The 14,817-nt window shown below is 50.1% G+C and overlaps 2 protein-coding genes across 5 annotated transcripts in view; one reads left to right on the top strand and one right to left on the bottom strand.

Moving 5' to 3' along the window:
- NR1H3 (nuclear receptor subfamily 1 group H member 3) overlaps positions 1 to 2,054 on the bottom strand; it is a 28,914-nt gene extending 26,860 nt beyond the window's left edge. Inside the window, exons 1-2 of one of the 4 annotated variants that reach the window (XM_086462449.1) lie at positions 2,018 to 2,054; positions 1,139 to 1,251 (exon numbers count right to left, since the gene is read on the bottom strand). The gene's annotated coding sequence lies outside the window, so the exon portion shown is untranslated. Of the gene's footprint in view, positions 1 to 1,138; positions 1,252 to 1,426; positions 1,506 to 2,017 lie in introns of those variants that run through there. The other 3 variants (XM_086462450.1, XM_086462452.1, XM_086462451.1) reach the window with 3 other exon arrangements.
- Positions 2,055 to 3,992: 1,938 nt separating this feature from the next.
- ACP2 (acid phosphatase 2, lysosomal) lies at positions 3,993 to 14,163 on the top strand. The gene is made up of 11 exons (XM_086461989.1): positions 3,993 to 4,103; positions 4,193 to 4,288; positions 4,364 to 4,450; positions 6,940 to 7,092; positions 7,450 to 7,548; positions 7,711 to 7,800; positions 10,741 to 10,873; positions 10,949 to 11,037; positions 11,653 to 11,759; positions 11,981 to 12,156; positions 12,239 to 14,163. Exons 1-11 carry the CDS (start codon positions 3,993 to 3,995, stop codon positions 12,373 to 12,375), a joined length of 1,278 nt encoding a protein of 425 aa, XP_086318115.1. The 3' UTR covers positions 12,376 to 14,163.
- The last annotated feature ends 654 nt before the right edge of the window (positions 14,164 to 14,817 follow it).

Raw genomic sequence — 14,817 nt, 5'->3', positions numbered from 1 at the left:
GGACACACTAATTCTGCGATAAAGTTTCCGGTTTCATATTTGGCAATTTATATATATAGTCCCTGCTACAGTACTTCTCCTTGCATCCCTTCACAATACGAGTAGCTGCCAGGTTTCCTCTAGCAGCTACAGAACTCCTGAGCAGCTCTGCAACAACTTATGTTCTGTCCTACCTGAGGCTGGTTTGGGTTCATTCCCCCCACCTCTTATTTTGCAGGGGTGGAAGGGAGGAGGTTGTTCATTATTTTCACCCCTGCTTTTGTCCTCCAAAAGCTGGCCTTCCAGTATGAAGAAGGATAGATTGGCATATGCACATATGAGAAAGAAATATCACTGAACTTGGTGCTAGATTTCAAAAAGCGGTTACACCAGGAAGCCACACAGTCAGCCCCTTGCAAATCTTGCAGCAGCAGTAATCTTCTGGCGAATGTGCCACAGGCGTGACAGCGGAGAAGCACGGCAAGGCCAAACTCCATCTGGTTCTGGCACAACACGTACCACATCCAATGCCCTCTTTACACAGCCCAAAGGAAAGAAGGGCTGAGCTCAGCAACACCGCTGAAGTTTTCAAACCACATTTGCTTCCCTAACTAAAAGATAAGACATTTATTTTTTCTGTTTCTACCTCAGCAGCAGGGTTGATTAGGACTCACTCCACAAACCAAGCCCACCACTCACTAAAAGAAGTCAAACCCAGCTTTTCCTTTTTCTTCTGTCTGTCCTCAGGTACGTCCTTCTCTCTGACACCTGAGGAACAGCAGATACTCCCTGTACCTTGGAATGAGCAGCAGAGAGGACTCTTCCCTACAGACTAATATAACCTGCAGTCATAGCCAGAAACTGGCTGACACACAGTGATCCAAACAGTTAGTCAGAAACATGACTCAGTGTTTTGGAGACTCCCTCAAAAAGGCCTTGCAGTGAAGGGCTCAGCTGTGCCTTTAGAAAAAAAAAAAAAAAAAAAAAGATGGGGGAGGAAGTAGTTTCATGCAATAAAGTATTTCTCTTTCAGTGGAGATTCAAGGTTTGCTTCCATCCCATAACAAAATACCCATCTTGACAGACCAGTGGACCTTAGCACAACGAGCATCAGTGAAATTTTACAATTTGGAGTCATCGCCAATGTAAGCAAAGTTACCTTTTAACAGCACCGTGCAAACTGACAGCTGTGCAGACAAGTTTTGTGTCCCAGAAAGCTCACGATCTGGGTTGACAGGATGCAAAAGGTGAATGAGGCAGAGAAATGCAGAGCTGGGTGGAGGAGACAAGAAAAAAGAAAAGCTAACAAGTTATCACAAAGCAAGTAAACATCTCCATGTTGCACCTGACAGCATCTCCAGAGACAGCAGAGATCCAGGCTCTTTGGACGCCCGATAACAGCCACGAACAACTGATACCCCCTCCCTAAACGCCTAATTTAACTTACTAGGTCCATCCACCTGCTGTTTCTGCCCTTTCTCCGACCTCTTTCGCAGAGGGACCTTCTCCAACGACGCAACTGCGCAACCGCTGCCAGCCCCGGACGGCAGGCCCTGCCGCCGCCTGCCACACGACCACCACGCGACTGACAGCGCCCGGCTCCTTCCTCACGCCAAGAAAGCGACCCGCTCCCGCCCACGGCGCGGCAGCGCCCGGCCGGCGGGTCTCGTCGAGCCGCTGCGACAAATGCGCCGCTCGGGGCCGCCGCCAGCCCGGCCTGCACCGGCGCCAGGACCTCGAGCGACTCGGCGGGCCGGGCCGGGCCGCCGCCGCTGTCGTCGCCCCCTTCCTGCCAGCGCCGCCCGGTTCGGCCGAGCCGGCAGCACCACGCGGGCGGGCGGCGCCGGGCCGCCGGCACCGGGTCACAAGGAGTGCTGCCGCGACTCGGGCCGGCGCAGGCCGAAGGCCGAAAAGCTGCGGGGCGGCAGAGCGCGTCCGCGTCCCCGTCCCCCGCCGTGAGTCACGGCCCCGCGGGCGGCGAGAAGGCGGCGGCGCCCGCCCCGCCGCCCCCACAGCCAGAGACGAGGAGAAAAGTTACCGGCGCGGCCCGCGGCTCCTCGGCGATGGGCGGCGGCGCCCGCCTTCCCTCGTGGCGCAGGTACCGCGGCCACCGGCGGGAGGAGCGGAGCGGCCCGGCGCTATTCCCAGCGGGGCGCCGCGGCGGAGCTGCGTTGATGTCACGCGCGGCGGGCCCCCGGGTCACGTGCAGGCGCCGCCCCCTCCGCCCGCCGGTGCGGCCACCCTCGGCCACGCCCCTTGCGAGTCCGATGGGAGGCGCCGGCTGCCGACCGCCCTCCGCAGCCAGGGCGCAGCTAAACCGGACCGTTAATTGGGGGTCAGCGACACCGGGGCTCCGGGCGGACCCAGGCCCTTGGTCCAGGCTCCTCCGTGCCCGCCGGTGCTCCCAGTCGCGCTGTACCGCAGAGCCGCCGGCAGCTCCCCGCCCGCAGCCAAGCAGGCAGGTGCCCGCAGGAACAACGCACAGTCCCCATCTGCAGACCACCTTGTCTTTCCAGCCCCCGCCAAGAACCCCAGTTGTACGGTGTCAGCAAGCGATAACGCAACTTCCTGCTCTCCTAGAGATACGAAATAGCGTTAAATTCACTAAACGTCCCAGCACGAGCAAATTAAACACATTACTCCGTCCGGCTGAGCTTTGTGTGTTAGACCAAGCCTGCACTGACATAACCCCTCCGCTTCGTGAGTAATTCCTCGCTCCAAGCCGTTACACACGTAACTTCCTACTGCTGTGAATCACATGAAGTTTCAAGCAAATAAACAGGCTGATTTTTGAGCCGTTGGGCTTCACGTCTCCAAGGCTGCTTTGCAAACACGAAAGCCACGTTCCTTCTTTTCTTAAAGAAGCAAAAGCTGAGAACATCGTGTAATCACCTGCCCCTATGCACTAGGAGGTGGAGGCAAGCACTAAACATCCCAAAATTTAACTGCCTACGACCTCTCCCCTCATTTAAATGGCACCCAACCACTCGGCGGATGCACACCTGGTAGCAGAAGCCAAGTTTCCTCTCGCACTCATGTAACCCCACTGAGCTTGTAAGGAAGGCCCAAATTTGGGCAAAACCTGCCAACGACAGCCTCTTTGCCAACAGAGCCGCAGCAGCAGATTCCTGTTCTCACGCAGGCACCCTCAGGCTGACTCGAGGGACGAGGTGACCCACTACCCACGAAGCCAGAGCAGCCGGGCTGCGCGTGGCAGCACGCTTTACCCATTTCTGCCCGTTTAAGACGTTACCCAAGAGACCGCGGGTGATGTCAGAATACGGTGAAACTTCCCCTGTTTTAAAGAGAAGCCGCCGGGTGACGGCGTGCCAGAAATCAGAAACTTAAGGGAGGGCTTTATTCGAGAGGAGCCACGCTGCACCGCACGCCGTAGCGCAGCTAAACGCTTGCACCCCTACTCATTCCCACCCACCGCCGAGCACCTACGCGGCTGAAGCCCACCGGGACGCCTCCGCAGAGCTGCCAAAGGCAGGCCTGCCAGCGCAGGACGCCGCCGTTACGCCGGCGAGCCCGACCCGTCCGTACGCGGCTCCTCAACCGGACCAGACGCTCCAGCAGCAGACCGGCGGGCTGAGCGTGCCGCCCCGCCGCCAGGCTCCGACTCCGCCCGCCAGGAGGCGGGAGCAGCCCCGGGGGCAAGCCTGAGGCCGGGCCCTGCCCCACGACGCCTCGGCCTCGGCCTCGGCCTCGGCCTCGGCCCGCGCCGCGCCGCGCCACCCGGCGCTTCCGAAGCGCGGCCGTCCCTGGAGAGGGGAGGGCAGCTCGTGAAGCCCCGGCGGCTGCCGGTGCCCTGGCCCTAGGCTAGGCCGCGCATGCGTATTGTGAGGTGGGCACGCGAGCCCGGAGGGCGGAGCGTCCCCTGCCCCCGCCGGGAGTGGCGGCCGCCCGGGACTCGGCCGTGGCGCTTCCGGTGTGCTCAGAAAAACTGTGTCCGGGCGGGCCCGCGGCCGGCGGCGGTTCAGTTCCGCGTGGCGGTGGTGCGGGGAGGTGCTATGGCGGCCGATCCGGGGCGATGCGGCTGGGGAGGCGCCATCCTGCTCCTCCTAACGCTCAGCCTGCAGCCGCCGCCCGCCCGGCCCCGCAGCCTCCGTTTCGTAACGCTGGTGAGGGGGAAGGGGGGCGGTGGGAGGGGGCCGAGCCTGGCCGGTCCGCGGGGCCAGACCGGGCCAGTGTGACGCGGTGCCGCCCGCAGGTGTACCGGCACGGAGACCGATCTCCTATCAAGGCCTACCCGCGGGACCCCTTCCAGGAGGGCACCTGGCCCCAAGGTTTCGGCCAGCTCACGCAGGTGCGTGCGCGGCTGCGGCGGGCGGGGGCCGGCCAGGTCCGGCGCCGCCGTCGGTAACTCCCGGTGCCGTTGCAGGTGGGGATGCGGCAGCAGTGGGAGTTGGGCCAGGCCTTGCGGCGGCGCTACCACGGCTTCCTCAGCGACACGTACCGGCGGCAGGAGGTCAGTGCCGCCGCGCCGCGGCACGGGGGCTCGGGGAGAGGAACGGTGCTCTCTATGCCCGGGGGCCCGGGCCTCCGCGCCGGGCGGCAGCGGGGGGCGGGCGTGGGAAGCGGATGGCTTCTTTCGAAGGGGAAACGCCGGTGCCGGGTCTCATGTCAAAAGTGTTTTTTTTTCTAGCCCGTTCCCACCGCAGGCTGCTGGGCGGGAGAAGAGGGGGCTGAGCGCAGGCTTTGTTCTGGGCCTGGGAGCGGTTAAGCGCTGCCCTAGGTGCGGATGCTGAGGTACCGCGGTGAGGCTGGTAAAGCCTTCTGCTCTGAAGTCAAGAGAACAAAATAGGAATGCTGTGTTGTAGCTGGTACTTGTTTGTTACTCGAGATTGTGAGGATTTGGTGGGGTTTTTTGGTCACACCAGCTGACAAGAACGCAGCCCCATTTACCCTGCTCTGGTCAATGTGCTTTAGGTACAATCTCGTGGGAGTTTGTACATATAAGCAGCAGTTACTAACCAGAAGTGGCTGACTCATTTGTTTCCATCTGTGAAGTATCGACAGCTTCAGTCCCCCAAAGCTATTAATTTTCCTCTCTCTCTCCAGGATGATGCCACACTTTATTACAGTTCTTGAGAAACTGGTAGATTTCTTTTATAACGAGTTATCGAGCCCTTCTGGAATGATGTGCTAACACAGGGGAAAATTCAAAAGATAAAAAAAAGTAAGGAAATAGAAAATCCCCTCACATACCCCTGCTGGTTGATCAAAGAGGTGTGAGTGAACTGGAACATGAACAAGTGTCATGATGAGAGGCATGCTGTCATGTGGTTTGGATGGACAGCAGGCAGTCAAGGCCTCTTGTCCCACTACTGGCTCTGCATCGGTTCAGTTATTTTATCTGAGCTCACTTTGGGTGATTGACCAGATGGGGCAAACAATCCCTGTACAATTTTCTGTCTTTGTTTCTCCCCTTTTTGGGCTCCTAAGTAAATACCCAGCTTGCCATAGTTCAGATTACATCCCTTCCTTGACATTTGCTTCATCAGCAAAACTTCCAGCATCAGCTCACCGATCCTTTAACCTGCCTCAGTAGTTCCTTTCCAAACATACTTCACTCTTATAAAGCTTGTGCTAGCTGAAACTCTTTTCCTTCTCTTGCTTGAGAATGAAAAACAAACCAAGGCATATGCAAACAAAAGCTGTTCTGCTAACCAAGCCTGAACCCCTGCTCAGAGTTGAGCAGCCTCTTAGGAGAAGTGTTGCCTCTGGGTGACACCGTATGACTGTCTGTCACCTGACTTGGCAACAAGCTGGAGCCCTGGCAAAAGGTGCTGAAGAAAGCATGTACATACACCATGGGCTTAATTGTTTGGGGATTTTGTATGACACTTCTGGAATTAGATCCTTATCTTTTAAAATATTTCCTTTCTATTTCTTCAGAGCTTACTGAGGATGAAAGCAACCCTATCTAATGAGTACAGGGTCAGTTGTTTTCGAGCCACAGTTGAGAGGTGAAAGTAGGTAAAAATGGTCAGAGAAAAGACTTTTTTTTCTTTTTTCCCACTTGTGACTTAAATTTTGAGATACATTTCACATGGGAGATGCTATACAGAATGAGCATATGTATTTTTGTTATGTTTAAATTAACATCGTTATTTTAACATTTATCCTCATTTAACATTAAAAAAAAAATCCCAGTTTTGACATGGTATTTCATTCTTCTGGCTGTTTATTGTTGTTTCAGGTTCAACATGTTGTTTCCTAGGACATTCTTTCATGATTTCCTGTGTGTTCCTCTTGTTTTATCACTGGTTTCTCTCCAATCCTTCCTTAAGTGTTTTCAGTACCGGAATACCAAAGTTTTGCCATTTTGACCTTCTGAACTTTTCTGTATTTTTCTCATTTCTCTTTTTTCTGGCTCAGATCTTTCTGAGCTCTGGAATGGTAAGTATTGGCCCACTAATCCCAGGAGCCCACAATGATCAAATAAAATCCCAGCTCCCCCTTTTCTTCCTCTTCTGTTAGTCACATCACTCTTGTCTTCATTTCTCAAATGGAAAAACTGAGGCTAGGAGAAGCCAGTTTTTTCATGAGCACAGCAGGTCATTCCTAGAACTGAAAAGTGAATGCAGGAATGTTCCCCAGTCCTGCTCTGTAAATACAGTGCCCTTCCTATCTATGCCCATCGTTACCTGCATCTCTATCTTGCTCTTCTCTGACTCTTCCTCGTATTCAGATTCTTTGCTATCTGTAACCTCCGCACAGTGCATCCGGCTATCCCGCTAATCCAGAACAGACCGCTCTAGTATTGCACACCAAACTGTCTTTGGGTCTGCCCTTACAGTTTTGTCCAGGCTGACATCAGCAGGCTCGGTCACTTCAACTCCTGTTATCTTGCTGTCCATGAGCAGCTGCAGGGCACTTGGCAATGTTCCTCAGCGCCCGAGCATCGCTGCTTACAGTAATGTTACTAATGGCACGCTCTCCCTGTCCTAGCAGATCTTCATCCGCAGCACAGACTGTGATCGGACGCTGATGAGTGCGGAGGCCAATCTGGCAGGCCTGTATCCCCCCGAGGGACAACAGATGTTCAACCCTAACATCTCCTGGCAGCCTATCCCTGTGCATACAGTGCCTGAGTCTGCGGAAAGGGTAAGTTAGTCTAAAGGATGTGTACTGACTACTCAAATAGTGTGTTATGCTGACTTCTCCAAAAGTTTTTGCTTCAGTCTCGATTCAGGTTGTCTTGAACTTCTGCAGGGACTTACCTTGCAAAGGTTCTTCTGTTCACAGAACAAGACAAGAATTCAGGGGCTGTGTTCACTCAACACGTTAGCTGCAACACCTCAGCAGACCCCACACCGTCTGGACTATGTTAGAAGGCAGCAATTGAGACTGTTTATAGATGCGTCCCGCTAGTCAGGGTTTCATTACAATTGCACGTGTTGACTGCAAATTCTGTACTTCAGTGTTCTTGGTGACCTAGCTCCTCTTGTTGTCTCTGCTCAGCTACTGAAGTTTCCTTTGACCCCCTGTCCACGGTATGAACAGCTACAGAACGAAACACGGCACTCGGCAGAATACATAAATAAGACCAAAGAGAATTGGGTAAGTGATTGTTTGCATGAGATAAGGTGGTCTTAGGCTTGTAGTTAAAGTATTATTACCTCTATATAATCAGAGCTCTGAGAAAAGGGTACAAATACTTGTGCATGTAATACAGTACGAGATTAGAAAATTGAAGGCCTTTCTCTTTTCTCATACCTACAGCAATTCCTGCAGATGGTGTCAAATGAGACCGGGATCCGGGATGTCTCTCTTGAGTGTGTTTGGAGTGTGTATGACACACTGTTCTGTGAAGTAAGTTTGGCCATCATCTTTAGGACTTGCTGGATTTGGTAGAAAATTATTTTGCAAAATCCCATAAACAACTTTTCACCATTCCCACCCTACAGTTACAAGTGATGTTCCAATTTGAGAATAATAACAGTTCCTACTCACTAGAGGCATGTGCCAAGAATCACCTACTTTTGCTCCCTATAACTTCCCACTTTGTAGCTTAGGTACATATTGTGCCAGAGCCAGAGAAAGTCCCACCTGCATAACAAATATCTCTTTTGAAAGTCACTAGAAAATGGCTGCAATCTGAAATCTTGAGATCTCTGTGGACAAGTCTGAGTTAAGTAAGGTAGAAGTGAGATCTCTGGAAACTGAAGAAGCGTTAATTTATGATTTAAATTGGAATCTTAAATTAGGTTTATTCCTGGATTCTACGTCTACCTCTCTGTTACTTTAGATCAATCAGTTTTCTTTCTATGCTTCTGTTAGTGCCATCTCTAAGAGAAAATAATGCTCTTCGAGGTCTTAACCCAGGTCTAGTTTTTGACCTATTGTAAGGTCCTTTGCCAGAGAAAGACTCTAGAGACAGATGTTACCTTTTTACTGTCTGGGCTGGGGCACCAAACTCTATATTCATCTGGAGTTTTGTTGAAAGCATATCTCATAAGGCTTAAACAAAATAAAAAAATGGGCTAGCTGTGCTGTGGTAATGCTAAAGTAAAGGTCACGTATCCAGGCAACTTACAGTTGCACACTTTTGTTTGTGTATAACTATACAGCAAGATGAAGTAAATTATAGGGAGCTTTCATGTCAAACTAGCTAATTGTGGAAGAAGCAGTAGACCCAAGCATTTTGAAACTGCATCATGCAAATTCTATGGAGGTGCAAGACTACTTAGCTTGCTGGCAGTGATACATGCTATTTTGGGGATGTAAAAGATAAATCTGCATGGAATTGCATTTCGCTGTGTAAAGTAGTGGCTTGAGTTGCTGCAAGCTGAGAATATTCCAGTCCAGAGCTGCATGGCACAATGTAAATTTGCCCTTTATATCACAAAGCCAATCTCCTGTCTTGTAGCAATCACAGTGAAGCAACTTCTGTTGGTAACAAAAAAAATCCTTTGGTCAGAGAGATCAAGAATTTCAAATCTCCTTAATTTTAAGACACACTAAAATGACCTGGCAATTTGGGCCTAGAGGGCCAGCTGACGACGAGTATAAACCCTCAAGAATTTGCAGAAATAGCTCCCTGTCCCAAAATGAAACGAAAATGTTTTGAGGAAGGAGAGTTTTACTCTCAAAACTATCCTTCAGGCTGATCAGTCTTTTCAGCTGCTTTCAGCTTCCTCATTTTTTTCTAACTCATACAAACAGTGCCCAGAATTATTTTTATCACCTGAGCCAGTAGATTCATTCTACCATCTGGATGGAGAAAATAAAGAAGTCCAAGAAATAGCTGAACTTACCAGCTGTTCTCCTTGTAAATTAATGAAAAACTAACTAAATATCTAAGTTGCTAATGGGAATTCCTCCGAACCACTCAGACAGAATGGGCCCTTAGGGATATTCAGCCTCATCTTCTGGCAGTTTAATGGGATGCGGCATAGAAAATTGCTCCAAGTTATGGCAGGGAACCAAAACTGCTGTTTTGTCTGCCAGTATTTCTAATCCTTTCTTGTAATGGCTTGGCTGCAAAGCAAATTCTTCCCTTGGTTCATGGTTCTGTGTATTCTGTGTTTTGAGTACTGAGCTTTGTCAGTGGTGCATCCCAGTATTATGTCCGCAGAGCGCTTGCTAACTTTCTCTGATACAGAATCATAGAACAGTTTCGGTTGGAAGAGACCTTCAAGATCATCGAGTCCAACCTTTGTTCTAGCTCTACCAACACCACTAAACCATGTCCCTAAGTACAACATCTACCCCTCTCCTGAAGACCTCCAGGGATGCCGACTCCACCGCCTCCCTGGGCAGGCTGTTCCAATGCCTGACAACCCTTTCAGTCAAGAAATTCTTCCTAATATCCACCCTGAACCTCCCCTGGTGCAGCTTGAGGCCATTTCCCCTCGTTCCATCACTTGTTAATAGGGAGAACACACTGACCCCCACCTCACCACCACTTCCTTTCAGGTAGTTGTAGAGAGCGATAAGGTCTCCCCTCAGCCTTCTCTTCTCCAGGCTAAACAGCCCCAGATCCCTCAGCCACTCCTCATAGGAGACGTGCTCCAAATCCTTTACTAGCTTGGTAGCCCGCCTCTGTACCCTCTCCAGCACCTCAGTGTCCTTCTTGTAGAGAGGGGCCCAAAACTGGACACAGTACTTGAGGTGCAGCCTCACCAAAGCCCAGTACAGAGGAATGATCACCTCCCTGCTCCTGCTGACGCTATTCCTGATACAGGCCAGGATGCCATTGGCTTTCTTGGCCACCTGGGCACACTGCTGGCTCATGTTCAGCCGGCTGTCAATCAATGCTCCCAGGTCCCTCTCTGCCTGGCAGCTCTCCAGCCACTCCTCCCCAAGCCTGTAGCCTCCGGGGGAATTGTGCTGCAGGTACAGCAGAAACTTTGAGTTTGTGCTCTCTCACTTGTTGCTGTTGTTGTTTTTGACTGCCTGCCATCTGCAGGGCAGAATCAGCCACATGTAAAGTAAATGTCCTAAGATTATTGTATTGGGGTTATGACATAACTCTGCACTCCAGTTGTGCTTTCACAGAAATGTAGCTCCTAGATTTTAATCTTTATGCTTCTCATGGTTAGTTTCTGAAACAACATTAAAACCCACATGTATTCTTTGTATGCAGCACAGCAGTGTGAGCACAGAAGCATAAACAGGAAAGGGGCATATTTAAAATAATAGAGGAAATCAGTAGCAATATGGGCTGGACTCCAGACACCCTGACTCCCATTCTCTGATTCATCTGCGATCTGTGCTGCCTGCAGATGACTGTTCTGTTTCTCTTTCTAGCAAGCACACAAAATGGATTTGCCTGTATGGGTGACACCAGATGTCATGACTCAATTGAAGCAACTAAAAGACTTTGGTTTTGAATTTCTGTTTGGGATCCACAATCGAGTAGAAAAAGCTCGTCTGCAAGGCGGTGAGTGCACTGGGGAGGGAGCTTCATGCTGCTCTGTCTAGTTTTTGCCTCTTGCTAGCTGTTCTCTTTCCTCAGGGGTCCTGCTGGATCACATAAGAAAAAACCTAACCAAAGCAGCAAATGTTTCTGCCCACCAGAACCTGAAACTACTTGCCTATTCAGCAGTAAGTCAGAGCTTGGGGGCTAGCTTTTATCCATCTCCCCCTCCTCACAGGGTATTGGGGCTTGGTGATAGTTTTAACCCTTCCTGGCTTTTCTACAGCCCATGCAGTGATCAGGACATGCATCTTTGTTTCTAGCTGGGTGGAATGTGCAGTATCTGGGGTCATTCCTCTGGGGCCCCTGAACAAAATTCCCAACCTGTGCTTTGTTCCTGTTAGGTCAGGCTTGTGGGTAAGACTGGCAGACTTTGGGGAGCCACTGCTGTATTTATTTGGTAGATCAGTTGACACTACTCGGATGTGATGTTTCAGCAGTGTAGATACAAAGTCATCCCCCCTTTCTAGCAGCCTACTGACTGGGAAGTCAAGTATCTCTCCCACATTGCTCCCTAGAGATTAATTCTTAAAGAACAATGCAGGATATACATGGCTGTGTTTCACTTCCTCCCCTTTTTTGGCACCACAGTTCTAGCAGTGCAGTTCCTCTCCCTTCTTCCAGGTGGAAGTTACAAAGGTGACATCACCTCAGCACTGCCTTGTCCGTTACTGGTATGGTCTGAGCTGCCCTGCCACATCCATAAGGGTGACTGATTTGGGGTTTTTTTCCCTCTTTCTTAGCATGACACCACACTTGTGGCACTGCAGATGGCTCTAGATGTCTACAACAAGATTCAAGCACCATACGCCTCATGTCATTTTTTTGAGCTGTACCAAGAGGATGATGGGTGAGGACTGCAGTAAAGATGTCTACTGTGATTTCACCTCAAGGGTTAGATACCTAGGCTAAGGTCCACCCTAGGGGGATGCAATCTTGCTCCTAGTGGCAGACTCTTATGAGGAAAACTACCACCAGAATGAAGGAAAGGGTGTGCACACGGAGTTTTTGGGAAGGGATGACTTCAGCTCGACAAAAAAAAGCAAACATTTAGCTGTGCTTTGTTTTCAGTAACTTCTCTGTGGAGATGTTCTTCCGGAACGAGAGTGGGAAGGAACCTTTCCCACTGACAATCCCTGGCTGTCAGCATAAATGCCCACTGCAGAGATTCTTGGAACTCACAGATCCTGTTGTTCCCCAGGACTGGGAGCAAGAATGCCAGGTAGCAAGCAGCATGCACGACACAGGTGAGCCCAGGCTGGACTGGAGCATGGCAGAAGGGGAAAGCTTGGACGATACCATGTTGACCACTTATTTTCTCCCTTGCAGAACTGTTTGTGAGTCTGGCCGTGTGTGGATCCATTCTCCTTCTCCTTATAATCCTCCTCTTGACTGTACTCTTTCGCATACAGTCTCAGCCCCCTGGCTACCGGCATGTTTCCAATGAGGGAGAAGAGCAAGCCTGACAGTTGCTTCACCTCCTTCCCAGGCAGTAGGAGGGAGCAGTGTTGCCCCTACGGATGATTTGGCACCTTCAGTTACTGAGCATTCTCCGGCTTTGGCCATTGCTTCCCAGAGTGACGCTGGACTTGATTTCTGGATGCTTTCTAAAGGTGACGTCCCAGAAAGAGAGGACTGAGCTACTCTAATGGAAATGACACCTTAATTTTGAAGCCAGTATACTGTCTGGTGCCCCGAGTCCTCATATGGCTTACCTATTCTGAGATTCCCAGCATGGCCAGTTGGAGCTGGTCAAGAGCTTTCCTCCTTTCAAGTGATTGTAAAGGTTACCACTCACCATGACTCTGGCAGAGGGGCTTGGGCCTCCAGCAGCTGCCACATCACATGCAGTCAGGAGTTTGCATCTCTCTTCAGGGTTGACCTGCTTTGAGTGCTTTTCTCTCTCAAGCCATTGAGCTGATGATGGGGGGAAAGCTGGGCTTGGAGTAGAGGGCACAGCTTACCGACAATACACTGAGACTTGTCAGCTGTCCGTGCAGAGGCAACTCCTGCAGATGACAGCAGACAGTGAAAAATGTTTTTTGAGGTTGCTGCCAAGTAGTTGCTACCGGCAACTGGTCTTTTTTCCCTCCTCACATTGTGGTTCAAGAGAGGACTGGCCTGGAATCAGGACAAGATTGAAAACCTGGCAGTAACGTCTAGGATTCAGCTCAGAGTAGGTTACATTATGATCCAAAGAAGCTCTAAGAGCTTCTTCATCAAGAGGTGAATTCCTGTGACCATAGCAAACCTGTTCCCAATTTCTTAGTCAATGTTGGCTCTAGAAAGGAAAGTCCCTGTAGATAAGAAACTTGGGCCCTGACTAAAGCTTCAGCCTTTGGATTTGACTTCACCACCTCTGAACTTCAAGTACCTTTTACAGGGAGTATCCAGTACTGCAGGCAGTCCAGATTTCAGCTATGAGCCCAAGGAATGTGCTTTACTAGCAGAATGTTTTTATGCCATAATTAAAGAGATGTAGCAGAGCTGTTTACCCAAGACTAGATTAAATGCCAAGTTCTGTAGTTATTCTTCTTGTCTTCCCTACTGGCTGGACAACAAACAAACACAAAATCAGAGTCTGCAGGTTAACGGTGCATCCCTTTGTTTGCCACACTTTTGTGTGATTCTCTCTCCAGGCTGGCCTCTCTGTGCACACTGCTGCTGCTGCAGGGAGGTTTATGCCAACTGCTTACCACCTGCCTTGTAGTGCTTGGCAGAAAAATGAGAGACTGCAGCAGGCACCAGAAGCACAGGCTCTTCACATGGTGATCCTGCACATTCACTTCCCATTTTTACTTCCCTTTCTGGTGCAGTTCCCTTCCCCTCTTGGCAGCAGAATCCAGTTCTTAGGTTACAGGCGTTTACTTTTCTTCCCCTGGGGAGTGCTGTGGGGACTTTTCCCTACACCATAATCGGCATCTGCCAGCATGGGAACTCTAAATCAGCAGAAGCAGCTTGCTGTTGTCAGCATCTTCCTCACCTTTTTAGCCTCTGAAGATATAATCTAGGTCTCCTGCACAGAAAGACAGTCATAAAGAAAAAGCTACTGCCTATGAGAACAGGCACAAGAAAGAGGTAATAGGAAGTGCATTGGGGAGGACCAGACCTTTTGTTTCTAAAGGCAGCAAATTTTGCACACACAGAGGAAAGGTTTCGCTGATGATTTAGACAATTTGACTGCGAATGACTTTCTGTAATTGTTCCAATACATTTCCTTTTCATTATTAAAATCAAATTCACACTGAACTCTACTCCTCTTCTCTAAGAGTTTACAGAGTTAGTGCCAGTGTGCTCAGTGTTGGAAAACAGGCAGACCTTACTGCAGTACATCCCCTCCCAAAGCAACTCCCTGATTTACAATTCCACTTACAAAAGAGTGAGAATTGAGCTAAACTATTTTTGACTGCAACTATGCATAGATACAGCTTATAAAGCAACCCATCCAACCTGGAAGGGTCCATTACAGACACAGTACTATGACTGATAGTTCCACCACTCTTCTAGGTCTCTTAGCCCTCTTGCAGAAGGGTCTAATACTTCTTCCCCTGTACAAAAGCAGTTCGGCAGAATGCTCAAAGCAGCCACTGTCTAGATCAAAGAAGAATTTTAGTTTAGTACAAAACTTTATTAATATCAATACTGCAAAACTATAAAAGTGAACATAAGAGAATCTGAGCAGGCCTGGAGCCTGTGCCATCCATCAGCCTCTGGGACAGCAGCAAGGACCCAGGCAGCCTTGTAAACAAACTAGAGAAAGCTAAACTTTTCAGTTTAACAGCAGTCTTGAGATTTGGCTTTGAGCAGGTGTGTTGTGAAGAAATTCTTCATTTCTGCTTTATGACACTTTAATCCAACGTTCTGAAGCACATAGGCATGGGTGAAAAAATTTACCTCATCAGCGTCAA

This window comes from Leptosomus discolor, chromosome 3 (genome assembly GCF_034619465.1).
Source record: "Leptosomus discolor isolate bLepDis1 chromosome 3, bLepDis1.hap2, whole genome shotgun sequence".
NCBI lineage: Eukaryota > Metazoa > Chordata > Aves > Leptosomiformes > Leptosomidae > Leptosomus > Leptosomus discolor.
The sequence above is the reverse complement of the archived record's forward strand: the minus strand, read 5'-3'. Positions and strand labels throughout refer to the sequence as shown.